Here is a 27,178-nt window from a genome sequence, read left to right as displayed (position 1 = left end):
TCAGATTGGAGCGGAATCTGCATGGCAACAAGACAGACAAGTTGTGTCATGCAGAAAAAGAACGAAAAATAAAGATGGGTCAACAATCACACACACGGCTAACGGGAAGATACATATGGTAGTGTTCATACTGTTAGTCACCTTGTACAGTTAGACAGACACACACTCACATGAACGCACAGTGCCATGTTATACAAAAGTATGGTGGATCACTTGCAGAGATTGGGCCTGTGAACAATATCATTATCAAACTGATTATAATATTGTTGCGCCTACATAGCTTACCCACTGGGCAGACCTCAGTTCAACGTCTTTTTTGGTTTACATTTGGTTGAGTTGTCACATTTTGATTCCCTTACGTTGATGACTTTTTGCAAATCCAATCAGTTTTCCACGTTGGAACTTGGAAACAATGTCGAGTCAACCACCACACTGAACATTTAGGCAATGCCTTGAAAGTGAGGATACAAATAAAAAACACCCACCAAKAATGTATTGGTTCCTTGTCATAAACAGACATCATCTGTTACCGGTATACCCGATTTTGTCATGGCATTACGTATGCATTATTGTAGGCTCTATGACCGCATGTTACCAAAGACCTCACCTGACAATGATGCCATTTTGCCCCACATTTTCCGAAGTATCGTCCATAAGTTGTACAACATGCATCACAGCACTTCAAATAATTCCATTCCATTTGATCATTGTGGTACTGGTACAGATGCTCATTAACCACAAAGCCAACTAAGTGTCCAATGACAACTCCAATCAAAACTGGTGACTATGAGTTTAGGAAGTAAGACAGAACAGCACTCTTGGTGCTGCGAAATTGCACTGCTTAATTCAATTATAAATTAAACAGTGATTAAAACTAACTCACAGCATTGGAAGAATGATGTCATGCCTTACCTACAGGGTGGCAGTTTTGATTGGCTATGGCTTGCCTCCACTGGCAAGGTGATGGGAGGTCTAGGTGTGTATGTGTGAGACCAAAGAGGTGGCCAAACATGCAAATATAGCTTCTTGCTTGGCTTGGAGAATAATGGGAAAGCTGATGTTAACCAACTCGAATCAACATCTTGTCAGGTCCCATACAATACTGTGGAATGCAGACTTAGATTGGCACAACAACAAAAAAGAATGGCATCATCTTCGCAATTGTTAATATGGGATGCACAGCTTCTAACAAGCTAAGATTGTAAGGGCCAAACCCAAACTAATACAAAGACGTGTAGATGGGTGGAGTGACTCTGCAAACTTTAGTGATTGGGGCAACAGTCACTGTGGATGGTGAAAGACAACAGAACAGACTCGATGTATGGCGATGAATCATGTCTCGATGGTGCATGTCAGGTGACAGAGGTTTGAGGGGGTGAGCGAGGAGGATGCTGGGAGACGTAGTTGACTGGCTAGGAGAAGCATGCAGCCCACACAGTTTTTAAAGGGCGGAACCCACCTTCTCCGCTCCCCGGGCCGGCCTCTGTAATTATCTCCATTAGAGAATTTAGTCCAAATACTGGACACAAAACCCAGAATTAGTGCAGAGAAGTGGAAAGAGGGACAGAGAGGGACACCGGACCAGACCGAACCAGTCTGAACATCAACCCACAACACACATGCACCGCAACACACTGACAGAGTGCACAAAGAAAGCAGAAAAGACCGAGGGAGAAAAAGAAAGTGCGAGGGAGACAGATCAAGGAAGGGGGCAGCACATTTTTAACAAAAAAAAAAAAAAAAGTGTGACTTAACCTAAAAAGGTTATAGCCATTAAATGTCATGACCAATCAGATTTAGGTTACTTTTGTTAGGATCCCGACATATTTAGGGTTGGGAGAAAGCATTTGCCAATTTTAAGTGTCTATGTCCAGAAGAGCACGAGTTTATGGGCCCTCCGACCATAGAGAACTCAGACGGAGAACACACAAGAATGATGGAGAGCCACTGAACAAGCGAGCAAGAAAGGCAACAGACTGCAAGGAGATCATGTCAGTTTAATTTAAATTCCAGTCCACTTGGGTAATCAATTGTACTTCAATCAATGAAATGAAAAATCCTCATCGAAAGCGATGGGTAATTTGCCATTCAGGAACTGAATTCATCTTCAAATATTGAGTGGACTTGAAATCAGACTTGACCCCAACCCTGCTGGGAAACCAAGAGAAAAACACAAAATTCCAGTGAAAATGCCACATAAAGGGGATAATATGTATGCAAATTAAGAGATCTGTCGTCTATAAATGTGTGCATCGTCGCGCATCAGACTCCCACCAAACAGAGAGGAATAACAAGGAAACAGAGGGAAGGACATGGATATACATGAATGAAAATACAGGTATATCTCCTAGTATGCAACCTGAGTAATATGGACTCAGATAGGTAGGATCGAATAAGGGTCAAAGACGGAGCTAGTTATAGGGCAAAACGAACTACCACACCAGACAATAACATACCGGGACTGTCTGGGCCCGGGCTACTAGTCGGGCTGTCATCTGAACAGTCAATTCAAAACAAAATCACCATCAAAGGAAAAAAGAAACAAAGGTTGGTTTATGGCAGCTGTCACACACAGTGTGGGGGTATTGAGTTTAACACATGCATTTCTTATTTTCTCTCACAAATGTTCTCATAACAAAAATCAGGCAACCATGTGGGATTGGGAACATAGAAAACGAGGTACTTGAGAGAAAATTCTAACTTTTGTCAGGTCCTCAATATCCACCTAATGCCATACATCAACATGGCAGTCCAGAGGGGGACAACTACAAATTTAGAATGAAAGTCTATTCATTCTAAAAATACAAATATATAATAAAAATAAAGATTTCTACAAACCTTCCTCAATTTCGTCCTCTACGTCAAAATTAAAATATTCTATATTTTTGTAAAATTAAAAATTAAACAATTAGAGGGGAAAAGGCAAAAGGAAAGAAGGTAAAAATCTACAATATAAAGTTGCATAAATGCTATACTGGTGTGGCCTAAACTGGCTTGCCAGACATTTCAGCATGAGCACTGAATGCTTACTTGACATACTGTCAATACTACTCCTGGCTACTCTACTTAGTGCAAACAAAGCAGCAGCTTCTGAAGAAGAAATTAAAGAAGTTCAACATGTCAGTCAGAGTTACACATTATGGTCATCTAATCTCCTTCCTTCTCCACACCATTGAAAGTAGGCCTAAACGTCAAGAGAAAATCTTACTTTTAAAATAAAATATTCTGTTAACTCATACCCAAATAATGTTGTTAACTCATCCCATACTTGTATTTGTGGCAAAAGCATAAATTGGAGGAGAAAAAAACTTTGGCTGAGCTGGCCAATCAGCAGTTTTAAATGACTGGTATACGCTGACACCATTCTGTTGTTGGGGTATGCCCACATAATTCAAACACAGAAAAGCTACTTTTGAACATACTTAAATACAAAATTGGAATTAAAACTATTTCCTCATATTAATTATAGGTCATATTTCAAAGAATTCTGGAAACACTGGACAGTTACTTTAAATGATTAAGATGACTTCAAATGGGAATAGCTTATGCTCAATGTGTCTTGTCATGATACGGTGTATACAATATTGTAGAAATGTGCACTCTGGTGATATTTGCACTCCAAATATTATCATTTTTAATGCCCATGACAAAACGAAAACATTTATATTTTGTAACCACTGCAAGAGCTGTATGACAATCCTTTGAACTTTGAAAGGGCATTGTTTTAGTAGAAAGCCTGCCTCTACTGCCTTCAACTAACAAACCTGACCGCAATCTGCTGTAGGGCACAAAAATTGTACAGAAAACAGATAGGAGGGGAATACAGCCACAGAGAGTGAAATTGAGAAGGAGATGAGATGGATAAAAGGTCAAAGAAATAAAAAAGAAATAAAAAATGAAGGATGAGTAAACATGAAAGGTGGACAAAACAGGGAAAAGGGCTCCATTTAGTACTGTACCTTTGAGATTGGGAAAGGGCCCAGCCCCAGCGGCCTTCTCCCTCAGCCCCCCCTTATTGGGTACAGACAGGTTGGAGAGGCTGAAGCTGGTGCCGTGGTTCTTGTACAGATTACCTGCAGTGATGGAGAGAGAGTCGCTGATGACCGATGAAGTCTCGCAAAGAAACCAACATGTCTCACCATCCTATAGTATACCCATGATGATTTGCAACCTAACGTCAAGTTCCATTTCAATCCCTACCTAGCAAATATTGTCAATTTCTGGTTGTAAACTGTACATTTCTGGTTGTCTTCCTGGGTGAGAAGCCCAGCAACCAGTATTACCCGCCGAGTAACCCTTACACATTCCCCCTTCAGTGTTTTGGAGGACAACGTGTATCTGTCACCGATCCAGCCTTTTCAGGTCTGTGATTATCATACAACTGAAATAGGCCCTGGTTGAGGAAACTCACTAGCAAAGGACATGAGGCCCCCAAAGCCATCGCTGCTGTTGTTGGAGATGGTGGAATTTGGAGAACTGTTGCGGGAGTCGCCCTCTCCGTCCGACTCGCCGGGCAGCTTTAGACTGCTGGGCCTCAGGGGGCGTTGGGCTCTGTGGAGCAGAACATGTGTTAGAGGTCCGGAGGGAGTGTCACGTTTTGTTAGCGTAGTTTTCCGACTGCTACACCAGAGGCATATCATAGATGCAGAATTCAGAAGCTGAGAGACTTAATTAGGTGTGTATGTTTAAGAGATGTATACATCCCTGTTTTTTTTATTTAACTATGGTTTTCAGAATGCGTGGCTTATGATGCTTGTTTGTGTGTACAGTGTTATGGCGTAGGTGTGTTGTAACATACTTGTTGCCGTTGAGGTTCTGGTTGAACCGGGGCGTGTACGTCTCCTCTTGGTCTTCTGCCTCAGGGTCCTCCTCAGCAGGGAAGCCATACTGAGGCTCAAAGTAGGGGTTGTCGTACTCTCCCTTCTTATTGGCTGGTCCCACCGGGGCGGCYTCTGGAGGAGGTCTGGAGAAGGGCGGAGCGCCCAATCCCGGGACAGGGTTCTGCAGAGCTACACTGGCCAACGCCTCCATTTCCACTGGTTCTGCCTGCTCCTGGACACAATGAACATCAAATGGTTACTAATGGTTGATACTAAATACACTTTAGATTGCCACTTTATAAGGAAGGAAAAAAACTCAAGCAAAGATATAAGTATTGCCATTGTGTTCTCACAGTTAACAGTTATGAACAAATTCAAACGTCAGTTACCAAAAATGTCAGTTGCTAAAAACAGTGTTAACTGCATTATTTTATACTGGTGTAAATTGAGCGGTTCACTGACATTGTTGACTCCCTGAATGATTGTGCTGGGGCTGGAGCTGGCGGTTGTGCTGGAGCTCGAGCGGAGTGCTTGTCCATCAGGAGGGTCAGGAGCTCCATCGCCCCCCTCGGGCAGTGCCTTCTCTTGAGGGAGGGGACCCTCTCCTCCCTTGAACTCCTGGAAGTCCTGGAACTCCACTTCGCTGGCATCTCCCAGTGCAGCGTGGGTAGGGGGATCCAGGTCTACGACACCAGAAGACAGATATTAGTTGCTATTGATGGCCAAAGGGTCACAAAACAAAATGTTTAGCTAGTGACTATCTGAAAGGAATTGGTTATTTTAGGTTTCCATTTTTCAAGATGAAAACAACTCTGTTATTATAATAAGGGGGAATTGATTTATTTTTTTGTCATAACATGTGTATGTGTATGTGTATGTGTAAGCTGGGTGGTTCTTGGGCTGCAATTACACAGGCAGCTCAATTCTGARCTATTGTTCATGAATTTCACTGATTCAGATCAGCTCTTCTGCCAATAATTAGGCAAAAGATTAGAATTTGGTTTCCTGTGTAAATGCAGCCTTGGTGAAATAGCACAGATACGTACTTGGCATGTCCCCTTGGATGTCACATTTGATCATTTCGTTCACCAAGTCTCCAAGTGACGAGTAGGAAGAGCTGGAGTCATCGTAGCCAGCCTCGCTGTCGCTGCCACAGAGACAAAACAGAGTGGCATTACCCTGGACGCCATCTTGGTGACACCGTACACGTCTACAGAAGGCTAACCAGAAAACGCTAACTAAACCTTTATCTCAGACTCAAATGAACCTCAATTGATATGATACATCATTTCTAGCAAGACTAGCAAGCTAACTATTGAGCTAACTAGAAAATCTACTAGTTAATGTTTAGAGTTCGCCATCTAGTGGCAAATGTGTTGTCTATCAACATTCTATAGCCTACCATGCTGCTGCTTCTGCAATGTCTCTGCCGGCCACACTTGCACACACACACACACACAGAGAACTCACAGATCAGACACTGGAAAGGACCTCCCTTCAGATCTAGTTTTTATATGCTAAATGGCTCACTAACAGGTTTTCCACATTGCAAAATTGCTTTTAGACCTTTGGCAGTACCTGGCACTGAAAAAAATCTTTCATTTAACATTTTGTCAATTATGTTATCACAGTAGTATCAAAGAATCGTTATGCCTTCCAACCGTGGAGGCGTCAGTATTTTTTTTACCTGTCGTCTGTGGGGTCCGAGTCATTAGCCTCATCCTCTAGGGGTCCGCTGATGGCCTCGGCCAGCTGGGAGCTGCCGTCGTACACGCGGTAGAACACTGGCTGCAGCTGGTGGGCGAACCACTTGCCCTTGTCTCCGATCAAAGATGGGTCATACACGTCTGCAGAACACAGAGGTACGCTCAGAAACATTATGAAACCTTCAAACTGCCTGTATTGCTCAGAGAAATATACACTGCACAAAACATTAGGAACACCTGCTCTTTCCATGACAGACTGACCAGTTGAATCCAGGTGAAAGCTATGATCCCTTATAGATGTCACTTGTTAAATCCACTTCAGAGTAGATGAAGTGGAGGAGATAGGTTAAACAAAGGATTTTTAAGCCTTGAGACAATTGAGACATGGATTTTGTTTGTGTGACATTCAGAAAGTGAATCGACAAGACAAAATATTTAAGTTCCTTTGAACGGGGCATGGTAGTAGGTGGCAGGCACACCGGTTTGTGTCAACAACTGCAAAGCTGCTGGGTTTTTGATGCTCAATAGTTTCCTGTGTGTACCAAGAATGGTCCACCACCCAACAACTGTGGGAAGCATTCGAGTCAACATGGGCCAGCATCCCTGTGGAACGCTTGAACACCTTGTAGAGTCCATGCCCKGACGAATTGAGGTTGTTCCCATTTGACCCAAAGAAAGTGCAATAATTGATAGCATAATTTACTTTTTACTTAACCCTTTACACACGTGGAAATTGGCCTATARGGATAGGGCTAAATTGAAATGTTTCTTACGGAAGAAATATGAAAGGCATATACATAACAATTGAACAGTTTGGAGATAATTGGAAAAGTATTAGACCAAAAAGTGAGCACACAACACTTCACCTGACAAGACTYAATCCAAACATTACACTGTTGATTTCATGTGCATTTTACATTTACTGTACTTTTGCCGCATTTGTAAAAACTCTGGATKCATCCAGTAACATGATAAAACTGTTCCTGGAAAAGGTGGGGTAGGTACAACAAAAGACAAACATTTAGAAGGGTTTGAGTGAGAGAACTAAGTGGCCACACACCMTTCTAAAGTTTGCACAGTTCCTAAGCAATTTCAAAGCCCTTTTATGACTCAAAGAAGAGTCTTCAACTATAAAGGTACTTTTCTGAGCTCTCCTGCTGTGCCGTGGGGGAACTGTAGCAAGAATACTTGTAGTCGTATCGCATGGAACACAACCGTGCAGTCACACAATTACTGTTCTTGTTTACGCAGTCCAAAATGGTTCATTGTAAAATCGCAATCTGGGTCAGATGTGCATTATTTGAAAGCTTGTTCTATTGCCAACATGACTAGCTAAGTTGTAAAATATTATCTTACCGTGTTAGGCTTTCACAAGAAACAGATTGTAATTTTTGGTGCGCATAGAAAGGAATCATTAGTACATTCAGGTGCGTGTCCTGCGGCAAATTTTCGTCACAATCAACAAACATAGGCTCATTCTGTTCAGAACAACCCAGGGTATGACGCCATGTAATCTTGTAAGTGTACGTCAAACATAGTGACCATAAACATTGACACTGTATATGATAAGTTTTAGGATTTGGAAATGTTAAGTGCACATTTGGACTGTTTGGCTTACTTGAATGACATCAAAGCGGTATTTATTATAATCCTCAATGTCTCATCTTTCAAAATACATCGAGTCATCTTAATTTACACCATCTCCCTCACTCAGACAACCAAAAATGTGCTAAAGTTGCCCAATTACCAGGAGGGATGGGGGCAACTTCTAGTCGCTTGGTGCTCAAGTTCAGAACGTCTGTCAGTCAAAACCCATACAATGCTGTGAAGTGCAGAGCCAGAGCTCTAACTTCATGTATAGCATGTTACTGTACAGCCACTATGTTCCAATTTAGACAATTAGCGCACAAATCTGCCATTTTCAACTCGTATATTGGTACGAGTGTAAAGGGCTACACTTTACTTCACACTATAAATATCCCAAGCTAGCAGGAGTATGGTTCGTGTCAGCTCTAAACACAAATACACCAATTGTCAGTCAGTGCATGGTATATGCAGTACAGCAGGTGTGTAGGCTAGGGTAAGGGACTTACTGTTGTGGATCCTCTGAAAGGCCAGGTTGGTGGGGTTGAGAGCCCACTCGCCGTAGTACTCCACCGCCTGGGTGTGCGACAGCTTCTCAGCGAAGCCTGAGCGGCGGGGCCGCGAGGCCAGGAAGGACGTGGCCTGGAATGCCACCACAGGCCGGGGAAAKAGGCGCAGCGTGCGCGTGTGCATCTGGAAACCCTGGAGCACGTTGGGGGAGTTGAAGAACCGCACCATGGCAACCCTGTTGGAGAAAGAAGGAAAGTTGTGTGTTAACGCTTCAATTAGTCATGTTTAAATTCAAAAAGCTTTCTTGTTTATCAAATTTACTTACAAGAGACATTTGTCTTTGGTATGAGGCTCAAATGAAACYCATTGTTTCACATGACATTATGACTGTTGAGTCATACACACAACATTGATACAACAGTCGCTAGGATCGGGAGAATAAAGCGCTGCTTTGCATTCTTAACAGCACTATCAACYAGGCACCTGGACTACTGTTCAGTCATGTGGTCAGGTGCCACAAAGAGGTACTTAGGAAAATTGCATTTGGCTCAGAACAGGGCAGCACGGCTGGCCCTTGGATGTACACAGAGAGCTAACAATAATATGCATGTCAATCTCTCCTGGGTCAAAGTTGAGGAGAGATTGGCTTCATCACCACTTGTATTTGTGAGAGGTACTGACATGTTGAATGCACCAAACTGTCTGTTTGAACTACTGGCACACAGCTCAGACATCCATACATACCCCACAAGACATGCKACCAGAGGTCTCTTCACAGTCCCCAAGTCCAGAACAGACTATGGGAGGCAACCAGGACTACATGGAACTCTAATCCACATCAAGTAACTCATGGAAGCAGTAAAATTTGATTTAAAAACAGATAAAATACACCTTAAGGAACAGCAGGGACTGTGAAGCAACACAAACATAGATGTTTGGATTTTGTGTTATAGATATGTGGTAGTAGAGTAGAGGCCTGATGGCACACAATGTTGTGAAATCTGTTATGAATATATTGTAACGTTTTTCAAATGTATAACTGCCTTATTTTGCTGGACCTCGCACGCACTTCAGATTTTAAGAATTCAAGTGGGAACAGGGYTCAATCCATAAATTGTGCATATGCAAATAGCCCTTCATATCTATAAAATATCTACAATATTCAGGGACTAAATCAAATGGAGTGTAAGAGTTGAAATTCATCCAACCCCACACATTGCCTTGCATGGATAATATGAGATCTACTTAAAAAGGGATAGAGAAACTTTGTTCAGCCTTGCCTGGTGGCCACATCCACAGAGTCCACGTCGTTGCCGTAGATGAGGGGGTTGAACTCGGTGGAGGAGGGCGACGCCTTGTTCTGGCCGGGAGGGAGCAGGGGTAACTCCTGACCTTCCTGAAACTTRTCCAGGTTCAGAATGGGTTGGGTGTTGAGACTCATGCTGGCCAGGGCCTGGAGCAGGTAGAGGTGAGGAAGGTTTTAATCAACACACTGTCGTGGAGATGAGATGACGGGGGTCACTCGGCCCCACTAGAGGGCACTCTCACCTCAGGCATCAGCTGAAGGGTAGTGCAACAGAATGATTTCACTAGGACCAGTMTGGAACTGTCCGTTTGGGGTTCAAAACGGTGCAAGAGAGTAGTACAGGGGTTCGGAGACCTCAAAATTGGATAAAAATGAGTCACAACTAGTATAATTTATTARTTTTGGTTACCCCTTTATTTGTTAATACTTTTTAATTTAGTATTTCGTTTTTTTATGTTGTGCTGCTTCATTATATTTTGTCTGTATGATGCAAGTTCTCATTTGAGAATAAATCATTCATAAAACACGAGGACTAAGCTAGGAGGACTCACAATGTGATTATGTTATAAGCTAACAGGTGAGAGTGTGGGACAAAATGAGGAAGCCCGTTTCCCAGCAAATTAATCTGAAGAGTGCAAGTTTCTGCAGATGCCTGAAATGGGAGCGTCATTTGGGAGAGGTTGGGGGAAGAAGTAACAGCAGAYGGAATTCACTAGCACTCTGGGATTGCTGCAGACTCATTCAGGGTTTTGCGCGATGTTAGCACAGTGGATCGTTMGATGGCTAGGTCAGTCCTGGACGCAACCTATGGTGTTACAGCAAGAATCTGCATATCCACTGTGTTTGCTTACAAGAACACTCACTGATGAAAAGATAGATGTGCATACATTCCGGCATGCTCAAGCCAAAACTAAGCAGCCAATAGTGGGTCTTCAAAAATGACCTATTAKGAAATCTCTCTATGCCACCAGTCTGTTACAACATCTCAACAATAGTGTATGACATTTCAGAAAATAACAAGCAACAACAAAAATATTTAAGTTTGGTGAGGAAGAATATCCGTGCAAGGAGCATGGCACATTCCGCAGAAGGAGAAATTAGGAACCTTATTGTCAGAGGAGAAGATCTGCTTTTGGGTGATCACGGTCAACCTAACCAGACACTAGGGAATAGGAGGAGGGGGACAAGAGAGATGCCAGGAAGAGGATCACATGAAAAAGGCTGAGCTGACCAATTGCTGAGCAGAATTGAAACCACACATGACAAAAAGGGTCAAGATTGGAGGCTGTGTGTCCAATTCCCTTTAAATGGATTCCTTTCCTAATCTCCACTCAAGCCTGACTACAAAACTGCTGAAAGGACGGGATGCTGGAAAGCAACGTGGAAACCTCGACTAMCCAATAAGTGGGCTAGTGGGGAGAAGGAGATGCCTCTATGTTGCTTTCACATAGTCTTTTCAGCTAAGTGGTTGCCAAAGAAGGGAGAAAAGGAAAGGTGCAGTTTTAAAGAATTGGGACATAGCCAGAGAACAAGAGAGAAAATGAAGTAGAAAAGTAGAGAGAAGAGGTGGTGCATGAGAGAAAGAGAACAAACACGTTTACAGAGATCAAACCATGACAGAGACGAGAGACACACAAACAAACACGAGTGCGACAAAACAACACACAAAAAGGAACAGTAATGCACCACACCACAACCAACACAAGTTAGCCACTGTTAGCCTAAAGAGGCTAGCAATAGTTACAAACTGAGAGGATAACCGGTGGCTACAATGGAGAGGTGATACTTAGACACAGAAGGGAGCAGATCTCTTGACAATAACGAAAAATAATTAAAAACCTTTTGGCTCTTTGTTTACTGTCCATACACCCCCAACTCAAATTCTCCCCTCTCTTAACCTGTGAGATGCTGACATACACTGAGTGTAAAAAATATTACAAACACCTGCTCTTTTCATGAGACAGTTGAAGTCGGAAGTTTACATACACCTTAACCAAATACATTTAAACCCAGCTTTTCACAATTCCTAACATTTAATCCTAGTAAAAATTCCCTGTCTTAGGTCAGTTAGGATCACCACTTTATTTTAAGAATGTGAAATGTCAGAATAATAGTAGAGAGAAGGATTTATTTCAGCTTTTATTTCTTTCATCACATTCCCAGTGGGTCAGAAGTTTATATACTCAATTAGTATTTGGTAGCATTGCCTTTAAATGGTTTAACTTGGGTCAAACGTTTCGGGTAGCCTTCCACAAGCTTCCCACAATAAGTTGGGTGAATTTTGGCACATTCCTCCTGACAGAGCTGGTGTAACTGAGTCAGYTTTGTAGGCCTCCTTGCTCGCATACGCTTTTTCAGTTCTGCCCACAAATTTTCTATAGGATTGAGGTCAGGGCCACTCCAATACCTTGACTTTGTTGTCCTTAAGCCATTTTGCCACAACTTGTGAAGAATGCTTACTTGAGGTCATTGTCCATTTGGAAGGCCCATTTGCGACCAAGCTTTAACTTCCTGACTGATGTCTTGAGATGTTGCTTCAATATATCCACATCATTTTCCTACCTCATGATGCCATCTATTTTGTGAAGTGCACCAGTCCCTCCTGCAGCAAAGCATCCCCACAACATGATGCTGCCACCCCCCATGCTTCACGTTTGGGATGGTTTTCTTCGGCTTGCAAGCCTACCCTTTTTCCTCCAAACATAACGATGGTCATTATGGCCAAAGAGTTCTATTTTTGTTTCATCAGACCAGAGGACATTTTGCACATGGGGACAATGGCAGTTTTGGAGCAGTGGCTTCTTCCTTGCTGAGCGGCCTTTCAGGTTATGTCGATATAGGACTTGTTTTACTGTGGWTATAGATACTATTGTACCAGTTTCCTCCAGCATCTTCACAAGGTCCTTTGCTGTTGCTCTGGGATTGATTTGCACTTATCGCACCAAAGTACGTTCATCTCTAGGAGACAGAACGCGTCTCCTTCCTGAGCGGTATGATGGCTGCGTGATCCCATGGTGTTTATACTTGCGTACTATTGTTTGTACAGATGAACATGGTACCCTTAGGCGTTTGGAAATTGCTCCCAAGGATGAACCAGACTTGTGGAGGTCTACAATTATTTTTTTGAGGTCTTGGCTGATTTCTTTTGATTTCCCCGTGATTTCAAGCAAAGAGGCACTGAGTTTGAAGGTAGGCCTTGAAATACATCAACAGGTACACCTCCAATTGACTCAAATTATGTCAATTAGCCTATCAGAAGCTTCTAAAGCCATGACATAATTTTCCAATCTGTTTAAAGGCACAGTCAACTTAGTGTATGTAAACTTGTGACCCACTGGAATTGTGATACAGTGAATGAATCTGTCTGTAAATAATTGTTGGGAAAATGACTTGTGTCATGCAAAGTAGATGTCCTAACTGACTTGCCAAAACTATAGTTTGTTAACAAGAAATTTGTGGAGTGGTTGAAAAACGAGTTTTAATGTAAACTTCCAACTTCAACTAGACTGACCAGGTGAATCCAGGTGAAAGCTATGATCTCTTATTGATGTCACTTGTTAYATCCACTTGAAATGAGTGTAGATGAAGGGGAGGAGACAGGTTAAAGAAGGAATTTTAAGCCTTGAGACAATTGAGACATGGATTGTGTATGTATGCCATTCAGAGGGTTAATGGGCAAGATAAAAGATTTAAGAGTCTTTGAACGGGGTATGGTAGTAGATGCCAGGCGCACAGGTTTGTGTGTCAAGAGCTGTAAAGCTACTGTGGAAAACAAATGATTCACCACCCAAACGACATCCAGCCAACTTGACACAACTGTGGGATGCATTGGAGTCAAAATGGCCCAGCATCCCTGTAGAATGCTTTCGACACCTCGTAGAGTCCATGRCCCAATGAATCAAAGCTGTTCTGAGGGCAAAAGGGGGTGCAACTCAATATTAGGAAGGTGTACCTAATGTTCTATACACTCAGTGCATACTAACCCATTCTCTGTGCGGGACTGCAAGGACCTACCAGCTACCACTTGTTTGTTACTGTTTTGTAGAGCTGAGGACTGCTTTAATCCTTAAAACAATAGAACCTATGAAAACTCACCTTTACCCATGTCTTTTCACTCAAATGGCATGTTACCACATCAGAGTTTTGGCTCTGCCAACACACGGGTCTATCTTAATCAATCGCACGCACTCTGGGATAGGGCCAAGTGTATCACACACAAATACTGCACTGATTCTGATTCAAAGCATATCAACAAACTATGATATGCAGGGATTTTCAACATGATGAGGTATGATTGGGGATTCAAATTGGGGTTACTGTGTTTGGATGTTAAAAAACAACCACTGAATGACATTTGGTGACGAGTTGTGATGCAATTTAATGGTGATGATGAATTATGCCTAGAATGTTCAAATGTGACATTTGTTCATATGGTGGATTTTATACATTTTGTTGTACTTTTCATTTAGCTTTTCTTCATAAACCCTCTTGTGCTTAATATGCTCTTTAAAAATCAAATAAACTCAAAAAACAGATGATGACAATGTTGGGTAGGAATAGTTACTGGCAAAATGTGCTAATGATAACTTGATGTCWAGATGGTAGGTGGGGGTTACTAGATGTCCACTGATAATTCAAGGTGGTTTTAGTTACAATGCCAAACTGATGTGGTACTACAGTGGAATGTTTGATTGGCATTTCACAACATGCGAAAGAGAGGTTTATGAATCAGAACCAGCTTCTAATCTACATATTGTTATTTGGGCTTAGAGGATTTGGTTAGATCTACTGCTACAGCTGTTACTGAGGTCTCAGGGAGTAAGACCTAGTATCTGCTTTTACCTCCAAGAGCTAGCGCATGCACAGAAAAGAGAGAGAGAAAAACAGAAACACTTGTTTTCGTTAGGACATTACAACGGTTAACTCAACAATGCTCCCACGCTATATGCATAGTTAGTACATACAACACGGTGAGAGAACAGGGACACCGACGTGCCTGGCGCAACTCATCAAACCTCTTTTGAAACATATCTAAAACTGAAAGAAGAGAAGTTGATCACTTGAAAACAAATAGTTTACACATATGGTAATATTGCAGGTTTTCTTATGTAATAAAGCAATACAAGATGTTGAAATAAACAGAGTTAACTGTTGGCAGTGCTAACATACATGCTTAGTGAACGACCACTGAAAATAGTGCTGTCGGGTTTTTTGCGACAGGCTATATTTACCTGTTTCAGGTGTTTCTTGAGTTCTGTGGATTCTGGCTCGGGAAGAGGGGGTAGGTGCTCTGCATTGGTGGGTACTTTGACCTGTGGAGCAACAAAGCATGCTTCAATTGTAACAAAGCATGCTTCAACAACCATGTACACTACACACTCACAAGTGTACACAAATACCCCTTCAAAATGTTGAAAACATACATCAGTCACCATTACCTACTAAATAGTAGATGAAAGGGAAGGAGTTRGTCCCTAGAAAGACAGACTGGGATGTGGGTGTGTGTTTTAGCACTGGATGCTCTCGGTCTCACAGAGTGGGAGGCTTTTATGTTGAAGTCAGTTTCTGCACAGGTTTGAAATGAGGATGACAAGAGCTAGGTTTCTTCCACCTGCATAAAGTTGATATCTAGCCTAACACAATAACGGTCACAATGAGAGAACTGAACCCCAAACGGGATTTATCTCATTAAATCTCAAGCAAGTGTCTAGACTCGTCTCCCAATCAGAGAGAATGCCGTACGGAACTCAAATAGATCTGCAAACGAATAGCARGGACCTGCGAACGAATAGCACAGKCCTGCGAACGAATAGCACKGACCTGCGAACGAATAGCACAGACCTGCGAACGAATAGCACAGACCTGCGAACGAATAGCACAGACCTGCGAACGAATAGCACAYACCTGCGAACYAATAGTAGATGAAAAGAATAGCATAGATCTGCAAAAGAATAGCATAGTCTGCAAAAGAAGAGCATAGATCTGCAGAGACCGTGGCAGGGACGCTGAAGCGCACCTCCATTTTGGGGCACTTACCTTGTTACAGTCCAGGTCCACGAGCCAAATGTCGTCGGGCATTTTGAAATCAGATTTGTAGAGGAAGAAGCTGGCAGGCACACCTATGATGTAAGGGGTGGGGGCAAGGAGAAGCTACAAAGGAGAGAGAAAGAACAGTGTATGACGTCACGATCAGACAAAAACAAATCAGCACACAAGGAAGACTAGCTCCAATAGGAGGAGCCTCACACCATAGACTAAAGCTAGTGGGCTAGAACTCCACTAGGTAAAACTCCCAACATAATACAGGGACTAATCTCTTCTTCAACAACTACAATCACAAATCACCAAAAAAGCAATGGATGATAAAATTGGCAAAACAAATAAAATAAAAATTTGTGAAACGTTCAAAGGCAATCAATTAGGGTGCAGGAATTCCCCCCCAAAATACAACATTGTGTGCAGAAGTGTATCCCTTAAAAAAAAAAAAAATCCACAACCTCTGGTTCCAGCTATTAAAAAGCCCTCTATTTGTTCTCCTAATAGTACTACAACTACCAGTACTGCAGTCATTGGTTTGATTGACGTACCTGTTCAGCGGATGCCATGCAGGTGGGCAGTAGGGGAATGACAGGGAACATGTACTCCAGGGGGTAGATCATGGCTACAAACGCCATGACACTCATGGTCAGGGCATTGTAGTCCCGCGACTGGAGGACCACCTGGAAGACACAAATCAAAACAAACTATTTGAAGTGCATTTAAACATCTCAATTGTAAATGGACAATAAATACTTCAGAAGCCTGTTGGCCATAGGTGATCACATGCTGTTCGTTCCATACAAGATACTCAATTACATTCAATGACCAACCTAGTTGTATTCCTTCACAATAAGAGATGTAGCATTGACTAGTTGAGTGGTTGTTTCAACAGCCACATACAGACCAAAATATGCTGTTTTCACTATACAACAGTGACATGTTAAAGCTTGAACAGCGAAAGCAGGTCCTTCAAGGGTAAGCTGACACAGTTTAGAGTATAGAGTAGTATACAATATATCCTGGACCTCGAAGCCAGTTCCACTGCTTTTTTCCCCATTGTTCCCCTCTAATCAGACACTGATTTAGACCTGGGACACCAGGTGTGTGCAATGAATTATCAGGTAGAACAGAAAAAACAGCAGGCTCCGCACCTTGTAGGGTAACGGAACCCAAACCGMCTGCGCGCGTGCGCCATCGTGRGCTATTGGTAATTTGTCCTATTTAGCTAGCTTGCTGTTGCTAGCTAATTTGTCCTGGAATATAAACATTCAGTTGTTATTTTACCTGAAATGCACAAGGACCTCTACTCCGACAATTAATCCACAAATAAAACGGCCAACCGAATAGTTTCTAGTCATCTCTCCTCCTTCCAGGCTTTTTCATCTTTGAACTTATATGGTGATCACATCTAAACTTTCATTGTATTACCACGACAACCGGCATCAAAGTTCGTCTTTCAATCACCCACGTGGGTATAACCAATGAGGAGATGGCACGTGGGTACCTGCTTCTATAAACCAATGAGGAGATGGGAGAGGCAGGACTTTCAGCGCGATCTGCGTCAGAAATAGGAATGAATTCTATTTTAGCCCTTGTCATCGCAGACGCTCATTGGCGCGCGCGAGCAGTGTGGGTGCAATAATTGAATAACATGGATTTCTAAATTTATTTTACTACGCTTGCACACGCGACGTGTCCAGTCTGGTCAGCATGTAATGCTCGCGCACGCGATGTGTATGGTCTGGTCAGCATAAAAAACGAGACCTATATCGACATAACCTGAAAGGCCGCTCAGCAAGGAAGATGCCACTGCTCCAAAACCGCCATAAAAAAGCCAGACTACGGTTTGCAACTGCATATGGGGACAAAGATCATACTTTTTGGAGAAATGTCCTCTGGTCTGATGAAACAAAAATAGAACTGTTTGGCAATAATGACCATCCTTATGTTTGGAGGAAAAAGGGGGAGGCTTGTAAGCCGTGAAGCACGGGGGTGGCAGCATCATGTTGTGGAGATGCTTTGCTGCTGGAGGGACTGGTGCACTTCACATAATAGATGGCATCATGAAGTAGAGAAATGTGGATATTTCGAAGCAACATCTCAAGACATCAGTCAGGAAGTTAAATCTTGGTCGCAAAAAGATCTTCCAAATGGACAATGACCCCAAGCATACTTCCAAAGTTGTGGCAAATTGGCTTAAGGACAACAAAGTCAAGGTATTGGAGTGGCATCACAAAGCCCTGACCTCAATCCCATAGAAAATTTGTGGGCATAACTGAAAAAGTGTGTGCGAGCAAGGAAGCCTACWAACCTGACTCAGTTACACCAGCTCTGTCAGGAGGAATGGGCCAAAATTCACCCAACTTATTGTGGGAAACTTGTGGAAGGCTACCCGAAACGTTTGACCCAAGTTAAACATTTTAAAGGCAATGCTACCAAATACTAATTGAGTGTATGTAAACTTCTGACCCACRGGGAATGTGATGAAAGAAATAAAAGCTGAAATAAATCATTCTCTCTACTATTATTCTGACATTTCACATTCTTAAAATAAAGTGGTGATCCTAACTGACCTAAGACAGGGAATTTTTACTAGGATCAAATGTCAGGAATTGTGAAAAACTGAGTTTAAATGTATTTGGATAAGGTGTATGTAAACTATATGTAAACTCGACTTCAACTGTACGTATGGAATCACGTAGTAACCAAAAAACAGAAGTGTTAAATCAAAATATGTAACTTTTAACAAGACACACCTGTTAATTGAAATGCATTCCAGGTGACTACCGCATGAAGCTGGTTGAGAATGCCAAGAGTTTTTTTGATTTGTTTAACAATTTTTTGGTTCCTACATGATTCCATGTGTTATTTCATAGTTTTGAAGTCTTCACTATTATTCTACAAAGTAGAAAATAGTCCAAATAAAGAAAAACCCTGGATTGAGGTGTCCAAACTTTTGACTGGTACTGTGTTTTCCTYATAGGAAGGATTCACTTTAAGGCAGACTTAGCAAGATGACCTTACAACGAGCAGCACAGCAGATGAGATGAGCACGATGCAAGACAGCAGAGACATTAGCGTCGCGCTTCAACGCTCCTAGACGTTGAGGAAATTGACCCAAATAAATGCTTCACAGAGTTCAAGTAACAGACACATCTCAACATCAACTGTTCAGGGGAGACTGAAATCAGGCCTTCATGGTCGAATTGCTGCAAAGAAACCACTACTAAAAGGTCACCAATAAGAAGAGATGCAGAGTACGTGAACGGGTGATCTCCGCATGTGTAGTTCCCACCGTGAAGCATGTGATGGTGCTTTGTTGGTGACACTGTCAGTGATTTATTTAGAAATCAAGGCACTCTTAACCAGCATGGCTACCGCAGCATTCTGCAGCAATACGCCATRCCATCTGGTTTGGGCTTAGTAGGACGATCATTTGTTTTTCAACAGGACAATGACCATACACACCTCCAGGCTGTGTAAGGGCTATTTAACCAAGAAGGAGAGTGATGAGTGCTGCATCAGATGACCTGGCCTCCACAATCATCTGAACTCAACCCAATTAAGATTGTTTGGGATGAGTTGGACCGCAGAGTGAAGGAAAAGCAGCGAACAAGTGCTCAGTACTTGTGGGAACTSCTTCAAGACATTTGGAAAAGCATTCCAAGTGAAGCTGGTTAAGAGAATGCCAAGCGTGTGCAAAGCTGTTATCAAGGCAAAGGGTGGCTATTTGAAGAATCTCAAATAGAAAATTATTTCATAGTTGTGATGTCTTTACTATTATTATAAAATGTGATTCCATGTGTTATTTCATAGTTTATGTACACTATTATTCTACAATGTAGAAAATAGTAAAAATAAAAACTCTTGACTGAGTAGGTGTCCAAAATTTGGATTTTATATATACAGTAACAAAGTAAGAGAAGCTTAGGCCTATCCCCAGCGAGAGATCGAGATATAAGAAATTGTACACAAGAGGAAATGTCTCAACAGAATTTAAAAAAAACACGTTTTACATATTTAAAGAACTAGTTTAGATAAATATGCATTACAATAACAATGACATACATTAATGATAATGCTAAAAAAGTATTATAAATACAAAAAAGAATAAAGTTAAAAAATTGCATCCTACCTGAATAGAGTTGCACAGTAGCTTGCATTTGGCCGCGCCAACTTTCTTCCCATATTTGTCTACTAATACATACGTAATGGGAATATTATTCTGCATTGTGAATTGACATCGAATCTTATGATTTAAAAAAAGATAGTTAACGGGAAAAATGGCAGTTTAAGGAGAAGTGTATCTAAAGTTTCATGTATAATAGCTGTATTTTCATCAACATTTATTATGAGTATTTCTGTGAATTCATGTGGCTCTCTGCAATATCACTGCATGTTTTGGAACTACTGAATCTAACACGCCAATGTAAAATAAGATTGTTGGATATAAATATGAACTTTACCGAACAAAACATACATGTATTGTGTAACATGAAGTCCTATGAGTGTCATCTGATGAAGATCAAAGGTTAGTGATTAATTTTATCTCTATTTGTGCTTTTTGTGACTCCTCTCTTTGGCGGGAAAAATGGCTGGGTTTATCTGTGACTTGGTGGTGACCTAACATAATCGTTTGTGGAGCTTTCGCTGTAAAGCATTTTTGAACTCAGACACTGTGGCTGGATTAACAAGAATTTTAACTTTAAAATGGTGCCTAATACTTGTATGTTTGAGAAATTTGATTTATGAGATTTCTGTTGTTTTGTATTTGGCGCCCTGCAATTTTATTGGCTGTTGGCGAGGGGTTCCGCTAGCCTAGCCAGGTTAAACATTAAGCAAAATTGTCCATCGTACACATCCCTAACATATAGCTGTTGAGGGCAGGAACACATAACAGTACTCATTCCACTGTCAAACCTAGAAGGCAATGGGTTGATTTGTGACTGGGCAATAGCCATATTTAAAGGCAGAGGCCGTGTTCGAGAGTATCAAAACCTTGATATATCATGGGTTAATTGTGACTGACTGATCTACAAATAATATTGAGTAGTTATTTATGATGCAAGGTGATTTGTAGATCAGTCAGTCTTGACTTGCCTTTAAAGTCGGCTGTAATGTGGAACGCGACCAGATCTGTTTGAGAAAATACATTTTTCTGAGTCGCTGATCACCGACTGCACCAACTGACTGATCAACAAATCACTTTGTATCCTAAATAACTACTTATTATGATTTGTAGATCAGTCTGCTCAGTTGCAGATTTGAAGCTCTCAAACACGGCTATAAAGTAGTTCTCAGGATAAACTCCATTCAAAACGTCAGCCCTTTCCCCTAACCTTGTGCTCCAGCAGGATGCAGCTGAGCACCATGAGGCAGGCGTCCACACCCAGCAACTCCAGGGGCAGGTGCAGGGGAAAGTCCACCATGGAGAAGCGAGAGTTGTCGGGCAGGGCAAAGGTGAGTGCCGGCTGCATCTCGTGGGGCAGCACCTCCACATCTACGCGCCGCTGGCCCGCCACGGGCACCGGAGAGCGCAGGAGGCGGTAGACCCAGGACTCGATCTCCCGCAGGTCAGCCAGCAGCTGGCTGCCCTTCTCCTCAACCAACAGGGCCCCCGTGAACACGCGCCACATGGTGTCCCTGATGGGAGAATGACAAGWCAGTCAACAAACTAACAACAGACAGTTTAGATACACATGGAGAGGCCTCTGTGACATGGTGTCCCTGACAGGAGACAGTCAACAAATCATATCACAATCAAATTTCTCAACAGGTGATAAAAGCAAGCCCATCCTGGGAGATAATCCACCCAATCAAACCGTGCCGCAACTTCACCTGTTTACATAAATTATTCTAATATTAGGCGAGCGCTACATCATCAAAACCTTATAAATAAATTTACACAGACAAAGCACCACTCCCTGTGCATTCTACTGTAAGTTGTCATTGTGCAAACAAGATGCCGATATAGGCCGCCGATATGTCGACAGCCCTCCACTCTGAACTTACACACCTGTACACACAACGTGGCGGCATCAAACCCTCTTTGCAATTGCCTGGCGTCTGTTGGCTAGGAAGGGAGATTAATCATTAGCTCGTCAGAGCTCGCCCTGGGCCACCGCCCACTGCAGCTGCTCCCTGGAGGCAGTCAGAGACCTCAATCTGTCAGCCGAGCGCTCTGTGTGTGTGTGGTGTGTGTGTGTGTGTGTGTGTGTGTGTGGTGTGTGTGGGTGTGTGTGTGTGTGTGTGTGTGTGGTTGTGTCAGAGACTTATAGGGAGTGTGGAAGTGTGACTGTGTGCGTGTTTGTATGTGCGTGTGTGTCTGTCTGTCTGTGCGCCTGTGTGTATGTGTGTGTGCTGCAGCAGCAACCTGCAACGCAGTAGACTGACACAGTGTTATGTAAGGCAGCACAGCCAGGGCTCTAAAGTGCTCACCAATTTGGACGCATATACGACTAAATATTTTGCTGTACTACCTGGGGTTTTATTTTGGGAGCACCAGAGGAACTAAAAGAAAATCTAAAATAAATAAATGTCTAACAGTGTTTCACCGTAACGCTCTTCTCCACACTGCTCAAACAAGACAGGCTGCCTACAGCAAATAAATAAGTTCAAATTATTAAAACAATAAGTTCCAATTGCAGCCTTATTTTCAATATAATCTCTAAGGAAACATAATAGAACTTGTGTTAAAATAATTAACATTTTGCTTATTGCATGTAAAACTAAATGCTTTTGCATGGGAACGTCTCATATCCTGTGTGCGTAAAGGTGCGCGCACACAATGTTCTCAGATCTTCATCAATTGCCTTGCATGAACACCAGCTGACAGCAGCATGACAGGCCATGTGCCAGTGTGTATGTGTGTCTTCGAGAGCAGGGGAACCACGCATTTCCTACAGCATTTGTTAGGAGACCCCACAATATGGGACGAGGCAAGGACATGCTGACTCACTGACACTACATCCAAGAATTGAAGGTCAAAACCTCTGGCCTTCAGACCAGTGTTGTTTAAAAAAGTAATGAGTGGGGTAATTCCAACTGGTCCATTAAATGTCATGAGTGGGGTTGAAAGGCCATAAGAAATTGGTACATTGTCCATTACTGTTTTTTCAATACGTTTTTATTCCCAATTCATTAACTCAGTCTCAATGAATTCCTGGATTTCAAAACAATAACTTTTATTTTAAAAAACAAGTAGTTGAGTATTGGAATGTATTTGAAAAAACTCAAATACATTCCCATGCATAATATATTTTTTTTATGAATACTTTCAAATACAATCTGTTTTTTTATTTATTTTTTATTACAAATAATCATTCAAATACTCAAATAAAAATGCTTGTTTAGGGCGGTGTATATTACAACCAGATCATACTGAATCTGTTCTGGACGTTGATATGGATTTACTGTGACCAGATCCCAAATATCAGCTCTGGATTTATAAACATAGGAATTTAGGTTTTGCAAACAGATCTTCCAAGATAAGTGCTTACGACTAATACTAAACTCATCTTTTCTTGTTTTCAAATAGAGGTGGTCAACCACTTGTGGTTGCAACTGAGCTGGGTGGTTTAAAATAAAAACAGCCTAAATAAAAAAACTATTGACCGCATACCTTTGAATCACATTTTTGGTAGGGATAGGCCTACGGTTGGAAGTGTTCTAGTCTGGGTAGTTTTAGGATAGTTTTAGCAACGTTGTGTTTTTACTCAACTGAATTTCCTGAAAGAAATTATGGAAACCAGGGGGCTCCATTGTTTGATAAGCCTGGCACCATGCGTTGGTCTCACCTCTGAGTTCCGCGGGGCAGGCCAGCGCGCTGGGTCAACCTGTGGCTGCAGCAGTCCACCATTCTCTTGAGGATGTACAGGCACTCCCTAAAGGTGGAGAAGAAGGGGTAGTGGCTGATCATGCACAGCGAGGTCAGCGTGCTGTCGCGGTTCCGATTGACCATTTTGGCAGTGCTGCGTTTGTGCCGAGGGGACCTGCCGGCATTTGGCTCACCACCGGGCGGTCCCGGCTCCGTGCCTGGCGCAGATGTGGCTGTTGTGTCGGCACTGGCAGGTGTCGGCAACGTGGAGGCAGTGGGGCAGCCACCGCTGCCATCGGAACCCTCGCTGGTCGCTTCCGCTGTCTGTGCCGCCGTTCCACCACTACCCGCCTTGTCACGGCGGTGCCCCCCACGCTGGAAGGAGCGGTAGAAGTTAACGCAGATACCGTAGCGCGTGATGCCCGAGTCTTTATCAGTGAGTGCGAAGACGAAGGAGGCGTCGTCTCGCAGGCTGACCCGGCGCTGCCGGATGCTCTGGCATCCCTCAGGCTGACAGAAGAAGACCACGTCTGGGGACAGAGGGAAGTCCGGGTGGTCCTCCAGCGGGTAGCGACGAAGGAGCTGGGGGGTCTGGGACCCGGTATCAGTGCTGGGCTGCCTGGAAGGTAGGATGGAGGGAGAAATGGGCATAGAAACAGTATTGTATTTTWAAAAATCACAAAAACAAAGGCCTAATGATATGTGAGGTAGTAGGAATCAGTTTGGGATTGGACTGTTATCTCCCAACCATCCCTACGAAGTCCTCACCTGGCTCCGACCACCACCAGGTAGTCCAGCAGACGGMGGCACATTTTCTTTTTCTCCATATTTGATTGATGACGTCTTTAAGTCATGGCAACACAGACATATATCACCTCTCTGGTCAGTCAGCAGCTGTTCAATCACGAAGAGGCAGGGCTAGGTGTGGGAGGAGCATGCAGGACCTTAGTGGTCATTGTGGACATCTGAGAAAAGAATGGGGAAACCTGTAAAACAAGAAAATGTAGTATGTTACGTCTACGGTTATGGTTTTCAGCTTTATTCGTTCACTAAAACCTTGTTCACACTGGCAGTTTGAAGTGACTCAAATCCTATTTTTTGGCACACACATTTTTCCTGCAGTCTTTTTTTAATTTCACCTTTATTTAACCAGGTAGGCCAGTTGAGAACAAGTTCTCATTTACAACTGCGACCTGGCCAAGAAAGCAAAGCAGTGCGACACAAGCAACAACACAGAGTTACACATGGAATAAACAAACGTACAGTCAATAACACAATAGAGAGAAAAATAAATAAAAAATCCTGCAGTCTGAACAGCCCAAAAGCACATGGGATATTTCAAGCCACATACAAATCTGATTCCTGGCCATGCGATTTATTTTCCCTCAAGTGGTTTTTAGACTGTTATTTGGCATATTTTGTTGCTTTCTAGCTACTCTGATGACAGTTTGACGAGAACATGTGGTAGCTATCTAGCTTGTTAATTGTTTACAAACAAATTAGAGAAAATGCTAGAAAGCTGAAAAACTACCTAGCTAGCTAGACTGCTGTGATTAGCCAAAAAGGACTCGTTTTGATAGGAAGCACGAGCACCACCAATCAACTTACACCACTGCGCATACGCCCGTCGTTACTATGAAAACAAGCATAGCAATGTCAGCAAATGCCCGCGGTCTGAATACACACAAATGCAATTTGATCACTTGTAACTTACTGTTTGAACAGTCAGTATTTCAAAACGGATTTGAGCATTAAGGCCTGCTTTGAGCATTAAGGCCTGCTGTGTGAACAAGGCTAAAGTAGCTAGGGTAATTGTACTTTTTTTTTTATGGAAATCTATTGCCTAAAAGTGTCGGTAAATTGAAAAAACAGCTAACCACACAAGGCTTAATTGTAATTCAAGCTTGTCTAGCTAATACTGCTATGACAATTTGAACAAGTTTGTTAAAAATTACTCATTTGAGGTAGCGTGTGCCGTGCACATGCACAGTTTTACGGACTCTACAGAAAGGAGAGTTCCCACCCCACCTCAGACAGTGCGGATAATTACCATTGGAAACATGTCCACTCCGGGCAAATATCTTAAGAATCTATGATCAGTTGTCTCTTATGTGACCAACTTTTCAGTTAGTTAGCCTTTAGGCATCATTATGATTACACTTTTAGTTTTGTTTGGGGCTGATGAAAAAGCAGCCAGTTTGTACAAATGGTTCCCATTCTATGCGAGTCCTTTTGAACCAGGTGTGTTTCTTGGAGCATTGCTCTATCAACATGGTTTCTTGCTAGGATATCAAGACAGCCGGAACATTTAATAGYACCGTTTAGGCCTTTCAGATTCCAAGAGAGAATAGCTAGCATTGCCATTGTTTAAAAAAAATAATAATGTAGTATTAATGATGTAATCGTTATCTTTAGTGTTAATAAGCCCCCCCCCCCTACGGTTCCCCCTGTGAACCATTCCCCACTTCCCTCCCCAGCCCTTCATTCCCTGGTTCACCACCCATAGGAAATCCAGCCAACTTGACACACTGTGGCAAGCATTGGAGTCAACATGGGCCAGCATCCATGTGGAAGGCTTTCAACACCTTGTAGAGTCTATGCCCCGACAAAATGAGTCCGTTCTGAATGTYAAAGGGGAGGGMGTGCAACTCAATATTAGGAAGGTGTTCCTAATGTTTAGTATACTCAGTGTATGTGCTCTATGTATAAAAAAAGATTTAAAAAAGATGAGGGTATGTGCAAGAAGAAATGCATTCTATAATCTAGATATTCACAATAATTAAATGATGGCCTTTAGGCTAAGTCCTAATGATCAGTTGTCTCTGTATCTAGATAGCAACTTCTGTTGCTAGTCAATTAACACAATTGGTAATCACTATAGAAAGCTAGATATACTCCCCTTTTGTTCTAATATAATTCTAGTATTAGCTATCAACACTGCACTTTTAAAATGGGGAATGCATGACGTTTAGCGCTTATAGACAGRTAGCTAATACAGCAAGAAAGAAATCACATTTCGTTGTGTGAAAAAATATGTAGCCACGGCTATATACATGAGTGTGTTGATGCTAGCTAATGAAAGTGCTAACTAGTGCTTGATAACTTTGTCGCACATGGAAGTATGATTACAAGGAAAACGCACAAACACCAACAGTGGCATTTCTGTGTTGAGTCTACACACTCTACTTCACATCTACTGCAGAATGTGACAATAAGCTCTCCATCAGGAAATGTCTATACTGAGCCTCCTTTCTGTTGGAGGCACTTGTAGGACTTAGGGAGACTTTTCAATAGCGTCTCTCTGATGAAGTAAGCAGCTTAGGGGCCAAAGGGGTCCTGTGCGAGAGATCTTCCCGGGAATGTAAGCTCCCTCAGAGCTTGCACTATGGTCCAGCCA

The 27,178-nt window shown here is 42.4% G+C and overlaps 1 protein-coding gene across 1 annotated transcript in view; it reads right to left on the bottom strand.

Annotated features, from left to right (window-relative positions):
* Positions 1–27,178, bottom strand: part of LOC111974402 (MAP kinase-activating death domain protein) — a 57,140-nt gene that overhangs the window by 15,165 nt on the left and 14,797 nt on the right. Inside the window, exons 2-20 of the mRNA XM_070447368.1 lie at positions 24,550–24,767; positions 23,762–24,400; positions 21,305–21,608; positions 16,514–16,645; positions 15,963–16,076; positions 15,158–15,238; positions 11,032–11,088; positions 9,901–10,073; positions 8,620–8,855; positions 6,508–6,667; positions 5,867–5,967; positions 5,283–5,503; positions 4,799–5,052; positions 4,412–4,551; positions 3,960–4,073; positions 2,839–2,877; positions 2,457–2,495; positions 1,460–1,519; positions 1,262–1,284 (exon numbers count right to left, since the gene is read on the bottom strand). Coding sequence (XP_070303469.1) covers positions 1,262–1,284; positions 1,460–1,519; positions 2,457–2,495; positions 2,839–2,877; positions 3,960–4,073; positions 4,412–4,551; positions 4,799–5,052; positions 5,283–5,503; positions 5,867–5,967; positions 6,508–6,667; positions 8,620–8,855; positions 9,901–10,073; positions 11,032–11,088; positions 15,158–15,238; positions 15,963–16,076; positions 16,514–16,645; positions 21,305–21,608; positions 23,762–24,400; positions 24,550–24,608 — 2,946 coding nt within the window. The 5' untranslated portion in view covers positions 24,609–24,767. The remainder of the gene's footprint in view (positions 1–1,261; positions 1,285–1,459; positions 1,520–2,456; positions 2,496–2,838; positions 2,878–3,959; positions 4,074–4,411; positions 4,552–4,798; positions 5,053–5,282; positions 5,504–5,866; positions 5,968–6,507; positions 6,668–8,619; positions 8,856–9,900; positions 10,074–11,031; positions 11,089–15,157; positions 15,239–15,962; positions 16,077–16,513; positions 16,646–21,304; positions 21,609–23,761; positions 24,401–24,549; positions 24,768–27,178) is intronic.

Source organism: Salvelinus sp. IW2-2015, linkage group LG15, assembly GCF_002910315.2.
Source record: "Salvelinus sp. IW2-2015 linkage group LG15, ASM291031v2, whole genome shotgun sequence".
Classification (NCBI taxonomy): Eukaryota; Metazoa; Chordata; class Actinopteri; order Salmoniformes; family Salmonidae; genus Salvelinus; species Salvelinus sp. IW2-2015.
Note: the sequence above shows the minus strand (reverse complement) of the source record. Positions and strands in the feature narration are given on the sequence as shown.